We start from the raw sequence: 13167 nt of genomic DNA, 5'->3' as shown, positions 1-13167 counted from the left end.
GATTCCACCAGATAACTGTTGACTGACTGATCATTGAATTTGGCAATTTAATTGACAATTGTCATTTTCAATCATTAAATTAAATTCATACAGGTTAAGTGGGGGTTCTAGCACGCAATACCACGAACATTTTAACAAGGGCATTGGTTGTTAGAACCGCTACATTCAGAAAATAAACACAAACAGCTCCTAGAATGGAAAGCTCTTCACGCGGTCCAGCCAGCCCCTCAGAGGAACAGGATCACACTCCTGCGCAGTAGGTGGCGGTGTATGCCATTTAAAGTATTAAGCAAGCCGCCAACCAAATCCAACGAATAAAAAGCAACCCTCGCTGCTCGTAGGACCTCTGACGGTGTTTATTATTAGTATTTGCGTGGCGGATTGTGACGTAGAGTTAACGCCGTGAGGAAGCACTTGCGGCTGTTTTGAGCCACTGTCATATATATATTTTTACATCCGTCGGACGTTCTCCGGCGATTGGTGAGTTGTGCATGCTGTCCTGTCTGTGCCGTATGTCGTAGTCTCTTATTACCCATACGCGTGTCGTCTGTCTTAACTTGCAGACATGACAATATGAGCTTGTTGACGCCTTTGATTAAATTCAGTTTTGAATGGAGATTCTCCTTGAACTATGGTCCAGTCCATGACTAAGTTTCATCTGTGTCGATGAAATCGGCCCTCCATATCTTTTTCTGCTTCGTCTGAAGCACTTCAATAGTTTGGTTAATGGAATATGAGAAAATTTTATTCTATAATATCATGATTAGTACATATCGCCAATTACCAGACGCTCGTATTTAGAATCAATTTGTTTACAGCTGGATGTTTTTTTTTAGAAGCATTGTCTGTTGGTTAAATGGACCAACACGACAGCGCTCCGGTCTTGAAGACAGTGTGGGCATTTTCCATGTTAAGACAGCTGCCAATAGCTGCTAGCTGATGAGGCGAGACTTTTGAACAGTGTATTTCCACAAAAAAGGCTGTTTGCTTTTTGTGTCCTGTCGGTATCCGTAACTTGTCGTCAAGTAAACCTTTTTAACCGGTAGCACCAAAATATTAGGCTGTGTGCGAAACCGAAGTCAGTTGACTTAATGCCTCGTTGCCTGGTTACGCATCAGCCCCTCACTGATGATTTCGCAGCACACGATTGAGACGAACTTTGAAGACAGAAATACGTCAGAGTGAAAGTAACATGATTATCTTGCGTGATTACGTGACATTTGTCATTTATTTAGCACGGTTCTGTTCGTGCAGGTCACTTTATAACGTCACATACTTTCGCGATGCTTTCTGTTACAAGAACTTTGTTTCTTTCAGGATATAGGCCTCGAATGAATGAAATGGGTGTGAAATCAGAACAGGTGCTTTCTTATGGCCTTTGTAACTTAAAATGTTAATTTAACTTTCAATCTCTCCTCTTCTCAGAAACTCTTCACTCCATGACCAACTGTATTCTCCATCCATCCTGCGGCTCGCTGAAGCAAATACCCAATCAGAATCTGTGCTTACCTGTCTAAGAGCTTTAAGCCCCGCCTGTCCAGGTGAAGACAGAACCTGTGATGGACAGCACAGATTACACAGGGCTGGACCTCAGATCCTGTTTGATTAAAAGTGAAGACGCAGAGGAGAGTATAGAGAGGAAGAATGGATGTGGGATGAGCAGGGAGGAAGAACTCATTCTCTCCAACATAAAGGAAGAGGAGGAGGAAGGTGGGGAGAGGCAGAGGGAGGAGGTGAAGACGGAGGATGGTGTGAAATATGAAGAGGTTGTGGGATACGAATGGAAAGAAGAAGATCTGAGTGATGAATGGATGGAGAGCGATAAAATGATTCCAAAATCCACCCAAACTGACATGGGGCTGAGGAAAGAAGAAATGGCAGTCTGCATCAAACAGGAAGAGGATGGCTCGCTATCTACAGTCACTTCCTGTCTTTTCAAACAGCCTAGAGTATCCTCCCCTGGATCTCCGGTCATCTCCTCCAGTGAAGGTAATTCAGGTGTATCTTTACTTGAGGGAAACCAAGTAATTGTTTTATTGTTGTTCTCACGCCTTGGCCCATGTACTACTTCTCATGTATTTCTTTTTTTAATCTGTTCTGTGAGTTATGGGAATGCTGATATGTATGTGTTTGTCTTCTCTTCCTACAGTTCAGTCTCAGGTGTTTGCCTGCTCCCAGTGCCCATTCGCTCACCTGGAAGAAGTGAAGCTTCACCAGCACGTTGAGAAGGTGCACCCAGAGGAGCACAGCAGGGTTCTGAGATCTGGAGGAAACGGAGAAGAGAAGCCACTGTCTCCCAGCAGCACACATCAGCACCCCACACCCCCTAAAGCACTCCCCACCCCAACACAGGCCCACACAGGCACTGCAGGGGCTCACACCTGCTCCCACTGTGGGAAGAGCTTCAGGCGTAAGTCAAACTTGACAATACATCAGCGAATTCACACAGGGGAATGTCCCTATCAGTGTTCAGAGTGCGGTAGGAGCTTCAGTCACTCGAGCAGTCTTGCGTCACACCAGCGGACTCATACAGGAGAGCGCCCTTACCACTGCACCCAGTGTGGGAAGAGCTTCAATCAGTCAAGCAGTCTGGGAGTACACAAACAGATTCATACAGGAGATCTCCCATACAACTGTTCCCAGTGTGGGAAGAGCTTCAGTTACTTGCGTTGTCTGAGAGTACACCAGCGGATTCATACAGGAGAGCGCCCGTACCACTGTTCCCAATGTGGGAAGAAATTTAGTTTCTTAAGTGGTCTGACTGCACATCAGAAAACTCACACGGGGGAGCGCCCATACCACTGCTCCCAGTGTGGGAAGAGCTTCAATCAGCCCCATAATCTGAGAGTACACCAGCGGACTCATACAGGAGAGCAGCCACACCACTGCTCCAAGTGTGGGAAGAGCTTCAAATCTTCCGCGAAACTGAAAATGCACCAAAGAGTTCATACAGGGTATTACCCATTCTGCTGTTTCCAGTGTGGGATGGGATTTAAAGAGTCTACTGCTTTGATTAATCACCAGCATAATTGTACAGAACAGTTCTCACACCCCAGCTCCTAGAATGGAATCGATTGATCAGTCAGTTGATGACCCATCAGTGATATTGCATAAGAGACCTCAGTCATACAGCTGATGCCCCATCAGTGATATTGCATAGGGGAGCTCAGTCACAGAGCTGATGCCCCATCAGTGATATTGCATAGGAGAGCTCAGTCCAGCCAGCTGATGACGCATCAGTGATATTGCATAGGAGAGCTCAGTCCAGCCAGCTGATGCCCCATCAGTGATATTGCATAGGAGAGCTCAGTCCAGCCAGCTGATGCCCCATCAGTGATATTGCATAGGAGAGCTCAGTCACACAGCTGATGCCCCATCAGTGATATTGCATAGGGGAGCTCAGTCACACAGCTGATGCCCCATCAGTGATATTGCATACGAGGGCTTAGTCACACAGCTGATGACCCATTAACTATGGCAATACCAGGAATGATCCCTTTCCCTAAGCTGTTGGGCCCACACCACCTGGACTATAGGCCTGGCGTTCTACAAGGGAAAAGAATGACCCATAGATTTCCTGAGTAGTGTTTGTCTGTGGTCCCATTCTGACCCCTGTTGTGTACACTCAGTGAGCACTTTATTGGGTATTTATTAGACTTATGTTTTATACATCTACTGCTGTAGCCTCTTCACTTAGAGTTATGATTCAATGTGTGTTCAGAGATGCTCTTCTGCACACCACTGCTGTAATGTGAGGTTATTTGAGTCACTGTCACCTTCCTGTCAGCTTTGACCAGTCTGGCCCTTTTCCACGGACCTCTCTCCACACCACATTTTTGCCTGTAGAACTGCTGCTCATTGGATGTTTTTTGTTTTTTGCAAACTCTAGAGACTGTATTGCATCAAAATCCCAGGAGGTCAGCAGTTTCTGAGATATTCACCATTCTGACATTTCGTCAGAAACACAGCTGATCCTCTTGTCTGCAGGCTTTTATGCATTTAATTGCTGCCACATGATTGGCTGATTAAACATTTGCATTTACAAGCTGATGTCCAGGTCTACCTAATAAAGTGCTCATTGAGTGTAGTTCTAAAATTAGCTACTAACTGTGCCAGAAAGAGCAAACCAGTTTTAAAGTCAATGAATGTGTATCATTATCTTTGATCATGTCTAATGCTGCACTTTGCAAGATTGTTGGCATCTGTTCTTGGTTTGAGTTCATGACTTTCACCAGACGGTCGCCGTAGTGTGCTTTTCTCATGTAAAGCCAGACTTTTCTAGCACTGGATTTACTCTACAGTCATACTGCCTTTGCTGTGGCAGCGCTGCATTTTGGTCTCAAAAGAAAAAAAGGAAGTGCATCCATTTACATGTCAATTTATATTCTGTCTGGCTTTGGTATCCACTTGAGGAGATGAAAGTGGCCTATCCCTGTTCTGGGAAATTCATGTTTTTTTCACTGTACATCCAGGTGGCACTTTTGGCAGCATTTTCCCACGGTAATCCCATGGCCTGCACTACATCATCTTGCTGGAGTTAGCGATTATGTTTTACGTTATAAATAAACAGGCTTGATGTGAACAGTTATACCACTGTATGCTCTTTTTTTACTTTCGATTTCATGAATGCATGAGTGATTTTACATCCTGCTTTTTGGCTTTGGTGCCCTCATGTCCAATTTGGTTTTGGCTTTTCTGCTTTTGATCACCTTCGTACCCAATGAAAATTTGCCTGTGCATGAAATAGCCTTGCCCAAAAGATGCTGAAAGTGATATGTTATTGAGGACATCATTATTGTCTGTGGGTTGCCGGACAACTTTCAAAACCTCTTTATGAGCTGGATTAGGGGCACAAAATGGTGGCCTGTAGCGTAGTGATTAAGGTACATTACTGGGACACACAAGGTTGGTGGTTCAATCCCCGATGTAGCCACAATACGATCTGCGCAGGCCCTTAACCCTGCATTGCTCCAGGGGAGGGTTGTCTCCTGCTTAGTCTAAATCAACTGTATGTCGCTCTGGATAAGAGCGTCTGCCAAATGCCATTAATGTCATGTAACATTTGGGGGCACCTATTAAATGTAAGACAAAGCCTTGCAAAACACTGTTTTATATAGGCCTGTCATGGAAAATTAACTGTATTCGGCCAAAGGAGAGAAGCTGAGAACTGTGAGAAAATTATTGTGAGATTCTGTTTTCGGTATTTAATAACAATAAATAAACGCAATTTGAGTCATTTTTATGTAATATTAAAAGTACTTTTGTTTTCTTCTTCAGAATCATTTGTACTGTTACTTGGCGCGTGTATTTGACATGTTTGTCATTGAAAAGCATTTCAGAGTTGTAAAAATCAGTATTTATCTTTAAAATGAGCAGCATGTGCTTTTATTCTGAAAACCAGAAGGACCCAATTGTTTCCAGAAGTAATTGGTTTACGGAAGCGTCTCCCACTGTTAGTTTGGGGCTTTGCCTGTGTTTTCGGAAGTAACTACGGTACTACGGAGCTCAGATCAAATACAATATTTGTATTTGTCATTTTTTTAGGATTCCTTTTTTGAAGATGCGCTGAATAGGCACTTTGATACCAACCGCAGTTCCTAGTCGTACATGATGTCTCGTGGTGAGTGTTAGGGTCCACATACATGTAACACGATAAGGTGCTCGATAAATAAAGTTTATTATTATTTATTATTATTTCCCAACTTGCAAACATGTTTGAATGATATTAGCTACATCATAAACGTCTTACACTGATTAGCTGGCTACATGCAATCCGTTTACAGCTGGATGACAGTTGCTTTTATAGAAGCAACTCTGGTTAAAAGCCATACCAACGCAGGATGTTTTACCTTGGAAATATTAGAAAATAACCATGCCCTCGTCATGTCCGTGATGCACTGGCGATCTCTGCTCCCATTTACACCTAGTAATACTTCCCATGCGTACCTACAATATTTAACCACATTATATTTGCACTGGGTTGTCACGAGCGTCTCCTTTTAGCCGTATAGAAATCCTATTTTGCTATAAAACGCCAAACAATCTCCTGTGAGCAACGGCGTCCACTTTTAGTTTGTATGGCATTTTTCAGTTTCTTAATGTTAAATATACAATAGTAAGATTTTAGTATTGTAAATCCCTTCCTATCCTTGGAAAAGGCTCTCTGACATGTTGACTCACCCTCTGCCTGTTTTTATTGTCATTAAAGTAGTAACATGATGGTTGGTCACACTTTCTATGTTTTTACATGCAATTTGCACAAGAGGGCATTCAAGAAACACGATTCAAGTATTACATATGTCCGTTCTTTAGTTTTGGAGAAGTAAGCGTTTTAAATGTATCGTCCTATGTTCAAAGAACAATGTGTAAAAAGTGGTCTGTCAATCTAATTAACAGTTCTCATTATGGCGCCCAGACGGTTCGGGTGAACTTTTATATTGGGAAATTTAGGCTTAGAAAAATACGTTTTAACATACATGTAGATGACTGAATTAAAAAAAAACAAAAAAACTGCACATTTGATTTGTTGTTACATGAAGACAACTGGCAAGTGTCACAATCAACCACCATGTTACTCCTTTAAATTCGGATTTCAAAATATACAGTTGACGCACCGACACTATGTACCAAAACATTGTACAGCTGTACAATAATTCAAGCTTATTGGTTGAAAATTGGTTCTAATTGCCACAGCCAATGACGGGGGGCTTATACTGAAACATGGAAGAGCATAAACCTTGCAGAAGCAACATCAACCATGGCGGAGTCCACCAGCAAGCGATCCTCAGATCCTACATCTCCTGTAGTTAAACCAAAGAAAATCAGACCGATGTGTCGTGTGCGTAGCGACAAATCTCGGGGGAAGACAAGGGTGAACATTGGTGCGAATTTTCCGAGATGGAGAACACTGCGGGACCGAAAGGGATTTCGGAGGGATGCGGATCTGGCTCGATTTCTTCTAGACAGGTAAGCCAAAGACGGTTTATAAACAGGTCGCTAAGATACTTCCGAGTGGCCACTCAGCGGCGGAACGAAGTAAAAGTAACATTACTTACAAAATAGACTGAACCAGAGCTAGAGTTAGCTAAATTAGTTAACTATGCCGAAACCGTGTTGTGTTTGGGACTGTAATGCCAAATCTAACCAGACACAGTGGATTGGGCTTTTTTCAAATTTTCAAACGGGAGGATAAGACTGGATTGATAACTTTACATGAAACGATGAAACGTTAAATCCTACCTGGCCTGTTGTGAAACTGGTTTGCTAGCTAACTAACGTTATAGTAATAGGATTTACAATAACGCTGGCTAGCTAGTTTGCACTAGTCATTCATGTTAATAGTGTGTTGACTAGCTAACGTTACAACGTTTGGGGGGTGCTGACAAGCTTACGTTAAAGTTACATTAGCTAGCTACACCACATCGTATAAATTATGTAAATACAATTTAAAATTCAGTTTTGACATTATTTTTATATTACAATATTAACTTTGTTAAAAGAGCACCATCTCGCCTGTTTCAATTGAGATTATTTGGATTAAATATTTATATTCTGTGTGTAGGCCTTTTAAAATCACTGTAAATGTAGCCGTTTCCAAAATATGCCGCGAATGGGATCTAGTGCAACGACTCTTGGAAGGAACCGAACACAGATCACTGCCACTGAACTTTGAACCTTTGCTGCATCCCGCAGTAGTTCTTAACTGCAGTAATAGGGCGATTAATTGGAAGACGTATCCATAACCAAGATTTTGATACAGCTTATTAGCTAGATATTTACTTAATCGTGAACTTTGATGTCAACAGGTCGCAGGCTTGATGTAGTTATTGAAAGCAGGGGATATTTTGATTTACTTAAATACTCTCTGTTCCAATACTTTCGCTCACCTAAAAATTGGGTGGTCTGATACCAAACGTGCTATGTTATAAGTAGTTTAACACATCTAGGTGTATACCAGGAAATAAAAGTTGAAATTCTGAACTCTGAACTGTAAATGGTAAATGGTTGGGATTTTATATAGTGCCTTTATCTATAGTGATGCTTCTCATTCACCCATTCATACACGCACTCGCACACCAACGGCCACTGACTGCCATGCCAGGCACCAACCAGCTCGCCAGGAGCATTCCCTTAATGTTAGGTAGTCTTAACACTTCGACACACCCAGAGCGGGAATAGAATTGACTGCCAGACAACTGCTTTTACCACCTGAGCCAATGTGCCCCCCCCCCCCAAAAAAAAAAACTGTGTTTATGCCCCTGTATTAAATATTTTCTGGGATCTAATCTACGAGTGAAACAATGTTGTTGTGTACAGACGGTTTCATTTAGCCAGGGTAATTGGTGGAAACAAAGAAACTCCAGGACCAGAATGGAATGGACTGGAGAACATGCCGGAACATCTAGAATTGCTGTTGTGTACCACCCCCTCCCCCAATACTGAAAACATATATATATTTGAACCCAGATTTGCTTCTGGGAATTTACCCTTTTGAAACACTAGTTGTGGCTCATATGACCACTCTGAACACGCTTTTTACTTGTCGTTATAGCTATGAAAGTAGCCTACTGACCTCCAAAACACAAAGGCAGAAGAGACACACGACTTCAGCCCCTGCGGGGTCCAGCACCGAATCACTTTCTCCAGATCGGTGAGTATTCAGAACTAAAGAAATATTCCAGCCACCCACGTTTACAGAGCACATGGATTTTCACCCAGGTACTATCAAAAGTAAGTTATGTAGAAGCAGGCTACGAGGATGTTTATGTGGATCAATACTGTTACCTGGACAGCAAATATTTGATCATATTTCTGAATTGCAGAGCAAGTGACTACTGTTATTTTCTAAATAATTTGTCCACTGTTCTTCCGTGAGACTTCAGGAATATGTAGTTTCTCAAGTTGTTTCCCCAGTATATCAGCGATGACATTTTGATTTTCGTTTGAATGTTTTTGCAATTAGTAGACTCATATAACAACTCTGAACATGCTTATTACTTGTCACTGTAGCTATGAAAGTAGCCTACCGACCTCCAAAACACGAAGGCAGAAGAGACACAAGACTCCTGCCCCTGCGGGGTCCAGCACCGAATCACTTTCTCCAGATCGGTGAGTATTCAGAATTAAAGAAATATTCCAACCACCCACATTTGCTGCAATTTGCAGCTCTTGCCACTAGGGCACAGAATGCCAAAAACTACAATGTTGCATATTAATGTGGAGTGCTTTAATGTCACTGCCTCTTCAGAATGAGACTGAAGAAAGAAAATAAGTCGCTTCCAGGGAATTGTATCAAGCACTTTATTGGTAAATTGTGTTGCATTATTTTGAGGAGACATTATTCTGTCCAAATGTCGCACCATTGTAAATTGAGGTCCTGGTTGAACTGATGCTAAGGCATACATACTGTAGGTTAGGCCTCTTATACCTTTTGAAGAACATATTCATTTTGATTGAAAACTTTCTACCTTTCCATCTACTTTCTTGAATATCTAACACTTTTCTGGCCAGACCCAACTTAATTTTTTTTTTTGATTATATGATCAATTTGACATTTTCCTTGTGGCTGTTCTTAACCAGATATTTACTAGTTTGGAGACCATACACCAAGTGGCACTGATGCAGGAAGCCATCAAAGTATGTTTTATTGTGAATGAAGTTTCTCTTTGAAACTATCAAAACGTACCAAGACATCTTAGAAGTTTCAAAGTTATACACAAAGCGGTGGTGATGTAGTCCTGGACGATTTAGCATTTCTGAAGGACCATAACTTCTTTCATAAAATAAAAGTGTTAGGAAATTGGAATGCATACTCTGAAAGTAGGCAGAAAACTGAGCCAGTGTTCACATGTTCCGCTTTTCCCCCGCTTTAATGCCAATGATATGACTTCTCATGGCACAGGGTCTTTAACTCTCTTCTGTTCTCAGAAACGCTTCGCTCCATGACCAACTCTCTGCTCTCCATCATTCCCTCCCTTTAGACTGTTGGATTTCACCGGCCTCACTGAAGCAAATGTCCAGTTTGAATCTGGGCCTCAGTCTCCGAGACCATTAAGCCCCGCCTCTTCAGGTGAAGACATGAAGACAGAACCTGTGACGGACAGCACAGATTACACAGGGCTGGAGCTCAGATCCTGTCTGATTAAAAGTGAAGACGCAGAGGAGAGTATAGAGAGGAAGAATGGATGTGGGATGAGCAGGGAGGAAGAACTCATTCTCTCCAACATAAAGGAAGAGGAGGAGGATGGAGGGATGAGGGACACTGTGGAGGTGAAGTGGGTGGATGGTGTGAAAGTTGAAGTGGTTGAGGTGTCGGGGAAGTGAAGGTTAAGGTGAAACGTGGTCAATTTCTGAATCCAGCTATTTTAACAGCCTCACTTAACGTTCGGCACTCTGATTTCCGAACACAAGCGCATCAACTGTTAAAACCCTTCACTTATCCAACATGTAAAATAAATGTATTTGATTTGATTTATTAATTTTTATCTAAAATATCAATTATCAATTAAATTGACAAATCCTTTGATGGGCAGAGCAACCTGGTGGATTAACCTTTATGAAGATGGACAATTCACAAGAATTGTGAATCGACAGGTTCAACTTCTAGAATCTACAGACGGGTTCAACTTCCTTCAAGTTTACAGACATGGACAAGTACCAGTCACAAAAGAAAATAATGAAAGGAAGTGCCGAACCTCAGCGTGTGTCTCACAAAACAACCCCCGAAACTGAAATGAAAGTTCCAAAGACCAGAAGGCAGATGAATCTGAAATCATTGATGGGAAAATGGGAAAATGGCCAGAGCAGCTGTAAGGCAGAATCCAAGACCGCGGCAGAAGCATCAACCCCCCAAACTCCACCATCTTGACTCCCTGTAAGTGTCGGTGAGAATAAGCCATCCAAGTCAAGGAAGGCTTGTAATGTAATGTAATGTAATTTTATCTGCTTAAAATAAAAGGGGGAGAATACCTTGCCCTCAGAGGGGCACAGCTGGAAGATGGACACTGGGAGAGGCAGAACTGACTTGGCTGATCTCATCAAAAGATTCAGGATTTTAGGAGACCAAACATAAACATTCTAAGAGGTGCACAAGCTCTAAGGAAAGAGGTTCCTTCTACTTCCAGCAATAGAGGTGAGACTTGTAGACAAATAATTGCTAAATACAGTCAGCTGCAACCCGCACCTGAAAGAAACACGTGTTCCATGAAACAAAACCAGATCTCACCACGTTGGTTTCCGCTCAAAGCCGGAATTGCTGAAAAAAAAGAATGCAGATCTCAACTGTCAGGATTCAACGACCATTATCTGTGTATCAACTTTTGAGATTTTCAGTCAATGATTTCAGTTAGATGCTCATTTCAAATCAAAAGGTCTTTGTTCCTTTCAGCATGTGGAAAGTTGGGTGTGGTAGTCTCTCAAAGGCGATATATATATAGACCAGTTATCCAACAGAGGTATTTGGGTGGAAAGAAGAAAGAGAGTGATGGAGATAAAATGGAACAAAAAAATGAAAGAAGAAGAGTGCAGAAAGAAGGCGGGACGTCCACACTGCGGACACAGGAAGATGAGGGCGTGTCATCAACAGTTACTTCCTGTCTGCTCAAACAGCCGAGAGTACCCTCCCCAGGATCTCCGGTCATCTCCTCCAGGTTAGGTAAGTGTGGTAATCTCCTATGGTAATCCAGGTAAAGAATCATAACCTGCGTGGTGTTCCATTAGAGCCGTTAGATGTCCCATTTGATCGGCTCTGGTCATGTAACTAGTGTGAAATATACCAACATTCTCTCCAAGTAGCGCAAGTGAAATTGAAAAACTTTGAGCACACTGTTATATGCCAGTTACAATTACACCTTTTTTTTTTTTCCCCTGCTGCCACACAGCAAATTTCAGGAGCTCCTAAATTTGGGGGCACTGTAAATACGACCAATATGGAATAATAGAGGGAATCGGGAAGGGGGCTATCACAGCACTGTAGTTGGACATTCCCAATTAGGATAGGAAATATTGAGTCATATGTTGGGTGCCAATATTATTTATATATTTTTTTAAATGTAAATGTCAGTATATCTCTTGTCCTTCTCTTCCTACAGGGCAGTCTGAGGTGTTTGGATGCTCCCAGTGCCCATTCGCTCACCTGGAAGAAGTGAAGCTTCACCAGCACGTTGAGAAGGTGCACCCAGAGGAGCACAGCAGGGTTCTGAGATCTGGAGGAAACGGAGAAGAGAAGCCACTGCTTCCCAGCAGCACACATCAGCACCCCACACCCCCTAAAACACTCCCCACCCCAACACAGGCCCACACAGGCACTGCAGGGGCCCTCACCTGCTCCCACATCCCCTAAAACACTGGTTTGTCTGGATTGTATGGATTCCCCTTTATGCTTTTATGGGGTTTTACATCCTGGAGGTACATGCAGGGGGATTCCCATTCCAATGCTCACAGTGTGGGAAGAGTTCTAAATCTACTATCATGACTGAGTGTGGTCTCTTTCTCTCTGTGGGTTGGGCCAACGGATGTTGTGGTGTTCATATTTTCACAACATTGCGTAAGTTTTGTTTTGTTCTTTTGTAAAAGTGAGAACAATGAAAATCGGGCAAAACAAAAAGGTGGGTGTCTGAAGAGGTTCAGAAAATGTTCAAGACACAAACGTTCTCCCAAACCTTCCTTTGAGCAAGGAAGCAAGGACTTTCTATTTGCATGATTCATGTTTTCTCAATCTCCCCATGTCTCACCTCTTTTTCTAGCCTCTCCCGATTGGTGGAACTAGGAGTATGAAAAGGAGAAAGGAAAGGAGATGGGAAGGGAATAATAAGTGACTGGAAAGAGCCACGGGTCCTATACTCGGGGTTTTTAACATCTTTCTGTATGGGTTTAAAATTGGTTTCCATTACCAACGGTGCCAGAAAGTTTAACCCAGTTTTAAATTCTGAATTGGTATTTTTAATATCTAATGCTGCACTTGGATCCTGGAAAATTAAAAATGCAACGGTGCTGGCATCAGTTGGTAGTGATTACTTTCACCAGAGCAGACTCCATAGCGCTGTAAGACCGAAGGCTTGACTGGACTTTTTTTTTTTTTTTTCTGATACTTTTCCATGAAAATGAGTGTATGACTAGTAATGATATGCTTTATGTTACAAATAAACATTTTTGATATGAACAATTTCA

At 42.3% G+C, this 13167-nt stretch overlaps 2 protein-coding genes across 6 annotated transcripts; both read left to right on the top strand.

The window, feature by feature from the left end:
• Positions 1–224: 224 nt before the first annotated feature.
• LOC133127152 (zinc finger protein 501-like) lies at positions 225–5271 on the top strand. Of its 2 annotated transcripts, none has more exons than XM_061239828.1 (3): positions 225–256; positions 1426–1989; positions 2150–5271. In XM_061239828.1, the coding sequence occupies exons 2-3, from the start codon at positions 1560–1562 to the stop codon at positions 3061–3063; spliced, it is 1344 nt and encodes a 447-aa protein (XP_061095812.1). In that variant the 5' UTR covers positions 225–256; positions 1426–1559; the 3' UTR covers positions 3064–5271. The 2 variants fall into 2 exon arrangements, with proteins under 2 accessions (XP_061095812.1, XP_061095811.1); XM_061239827.1 differs by lacking the exon at positions 225–256 and adding an exon at positions 334–480.
• Positions 5272–5470: 199 nt separating this feature from the next.
• si:ch211-40k21.5 (uncharacterized protein LOC100332117 homolog) lies at positions 5471–13106 on the top strand. Of its 4 annotated transcripts, none has more exons than XM_061239841.1 (7): positions 5471–5620; positions 6694–6966; positions 8552–8650; positions 9010–9108; positions 9981–10269; positions 10533–11653; positions 12090–13106. In XM_061239841.1, the coding sequence occupies exons 2-6, from the start codon at positions 6758–6760 to the stop codon at positions 10548–10550; spliced, it is 714 nt and encodes a 237-aa protein (XP_061095825.1). In that variant the 5' UTR covers positions 5471–5620; positions 6694–6757; the 3' UTR covers positions 10551–11653; positions 12090–13106. The 4 variants fall into 4 exon arrangements, 3 of the variants coding, with proteins under 3 accessions (XP_061095825.1, XP_061095824.1, XP_061095823.1); XM_061239840.1 differs by having other exon boundaries at positions 9981–10873; positions 10958–11653; XR_009708594.1 differs by having other exon boundaries at positions 9928–11653.
• Positions 13107–13167: the final 61 nt, after the last annotated feature.

Source organism: Conger conger, chromosome 4 (genome assembly GCF_963514075.1).
Source record: "Conger conger chromosome 4, fConCon1.1, whole genome shotgun sequence".
Taxonomy (NCBI): Eukaryota; Metazoa; Chordata; class Actinopteri; order Anguilliformes; family Congridae; genus Conger; species Conger conger.
The sequence above is the reverse complement of the archived record's forward strand: the minus strand, read 5'-3'. Positions and strand labels throughout refer to the sequence as shown.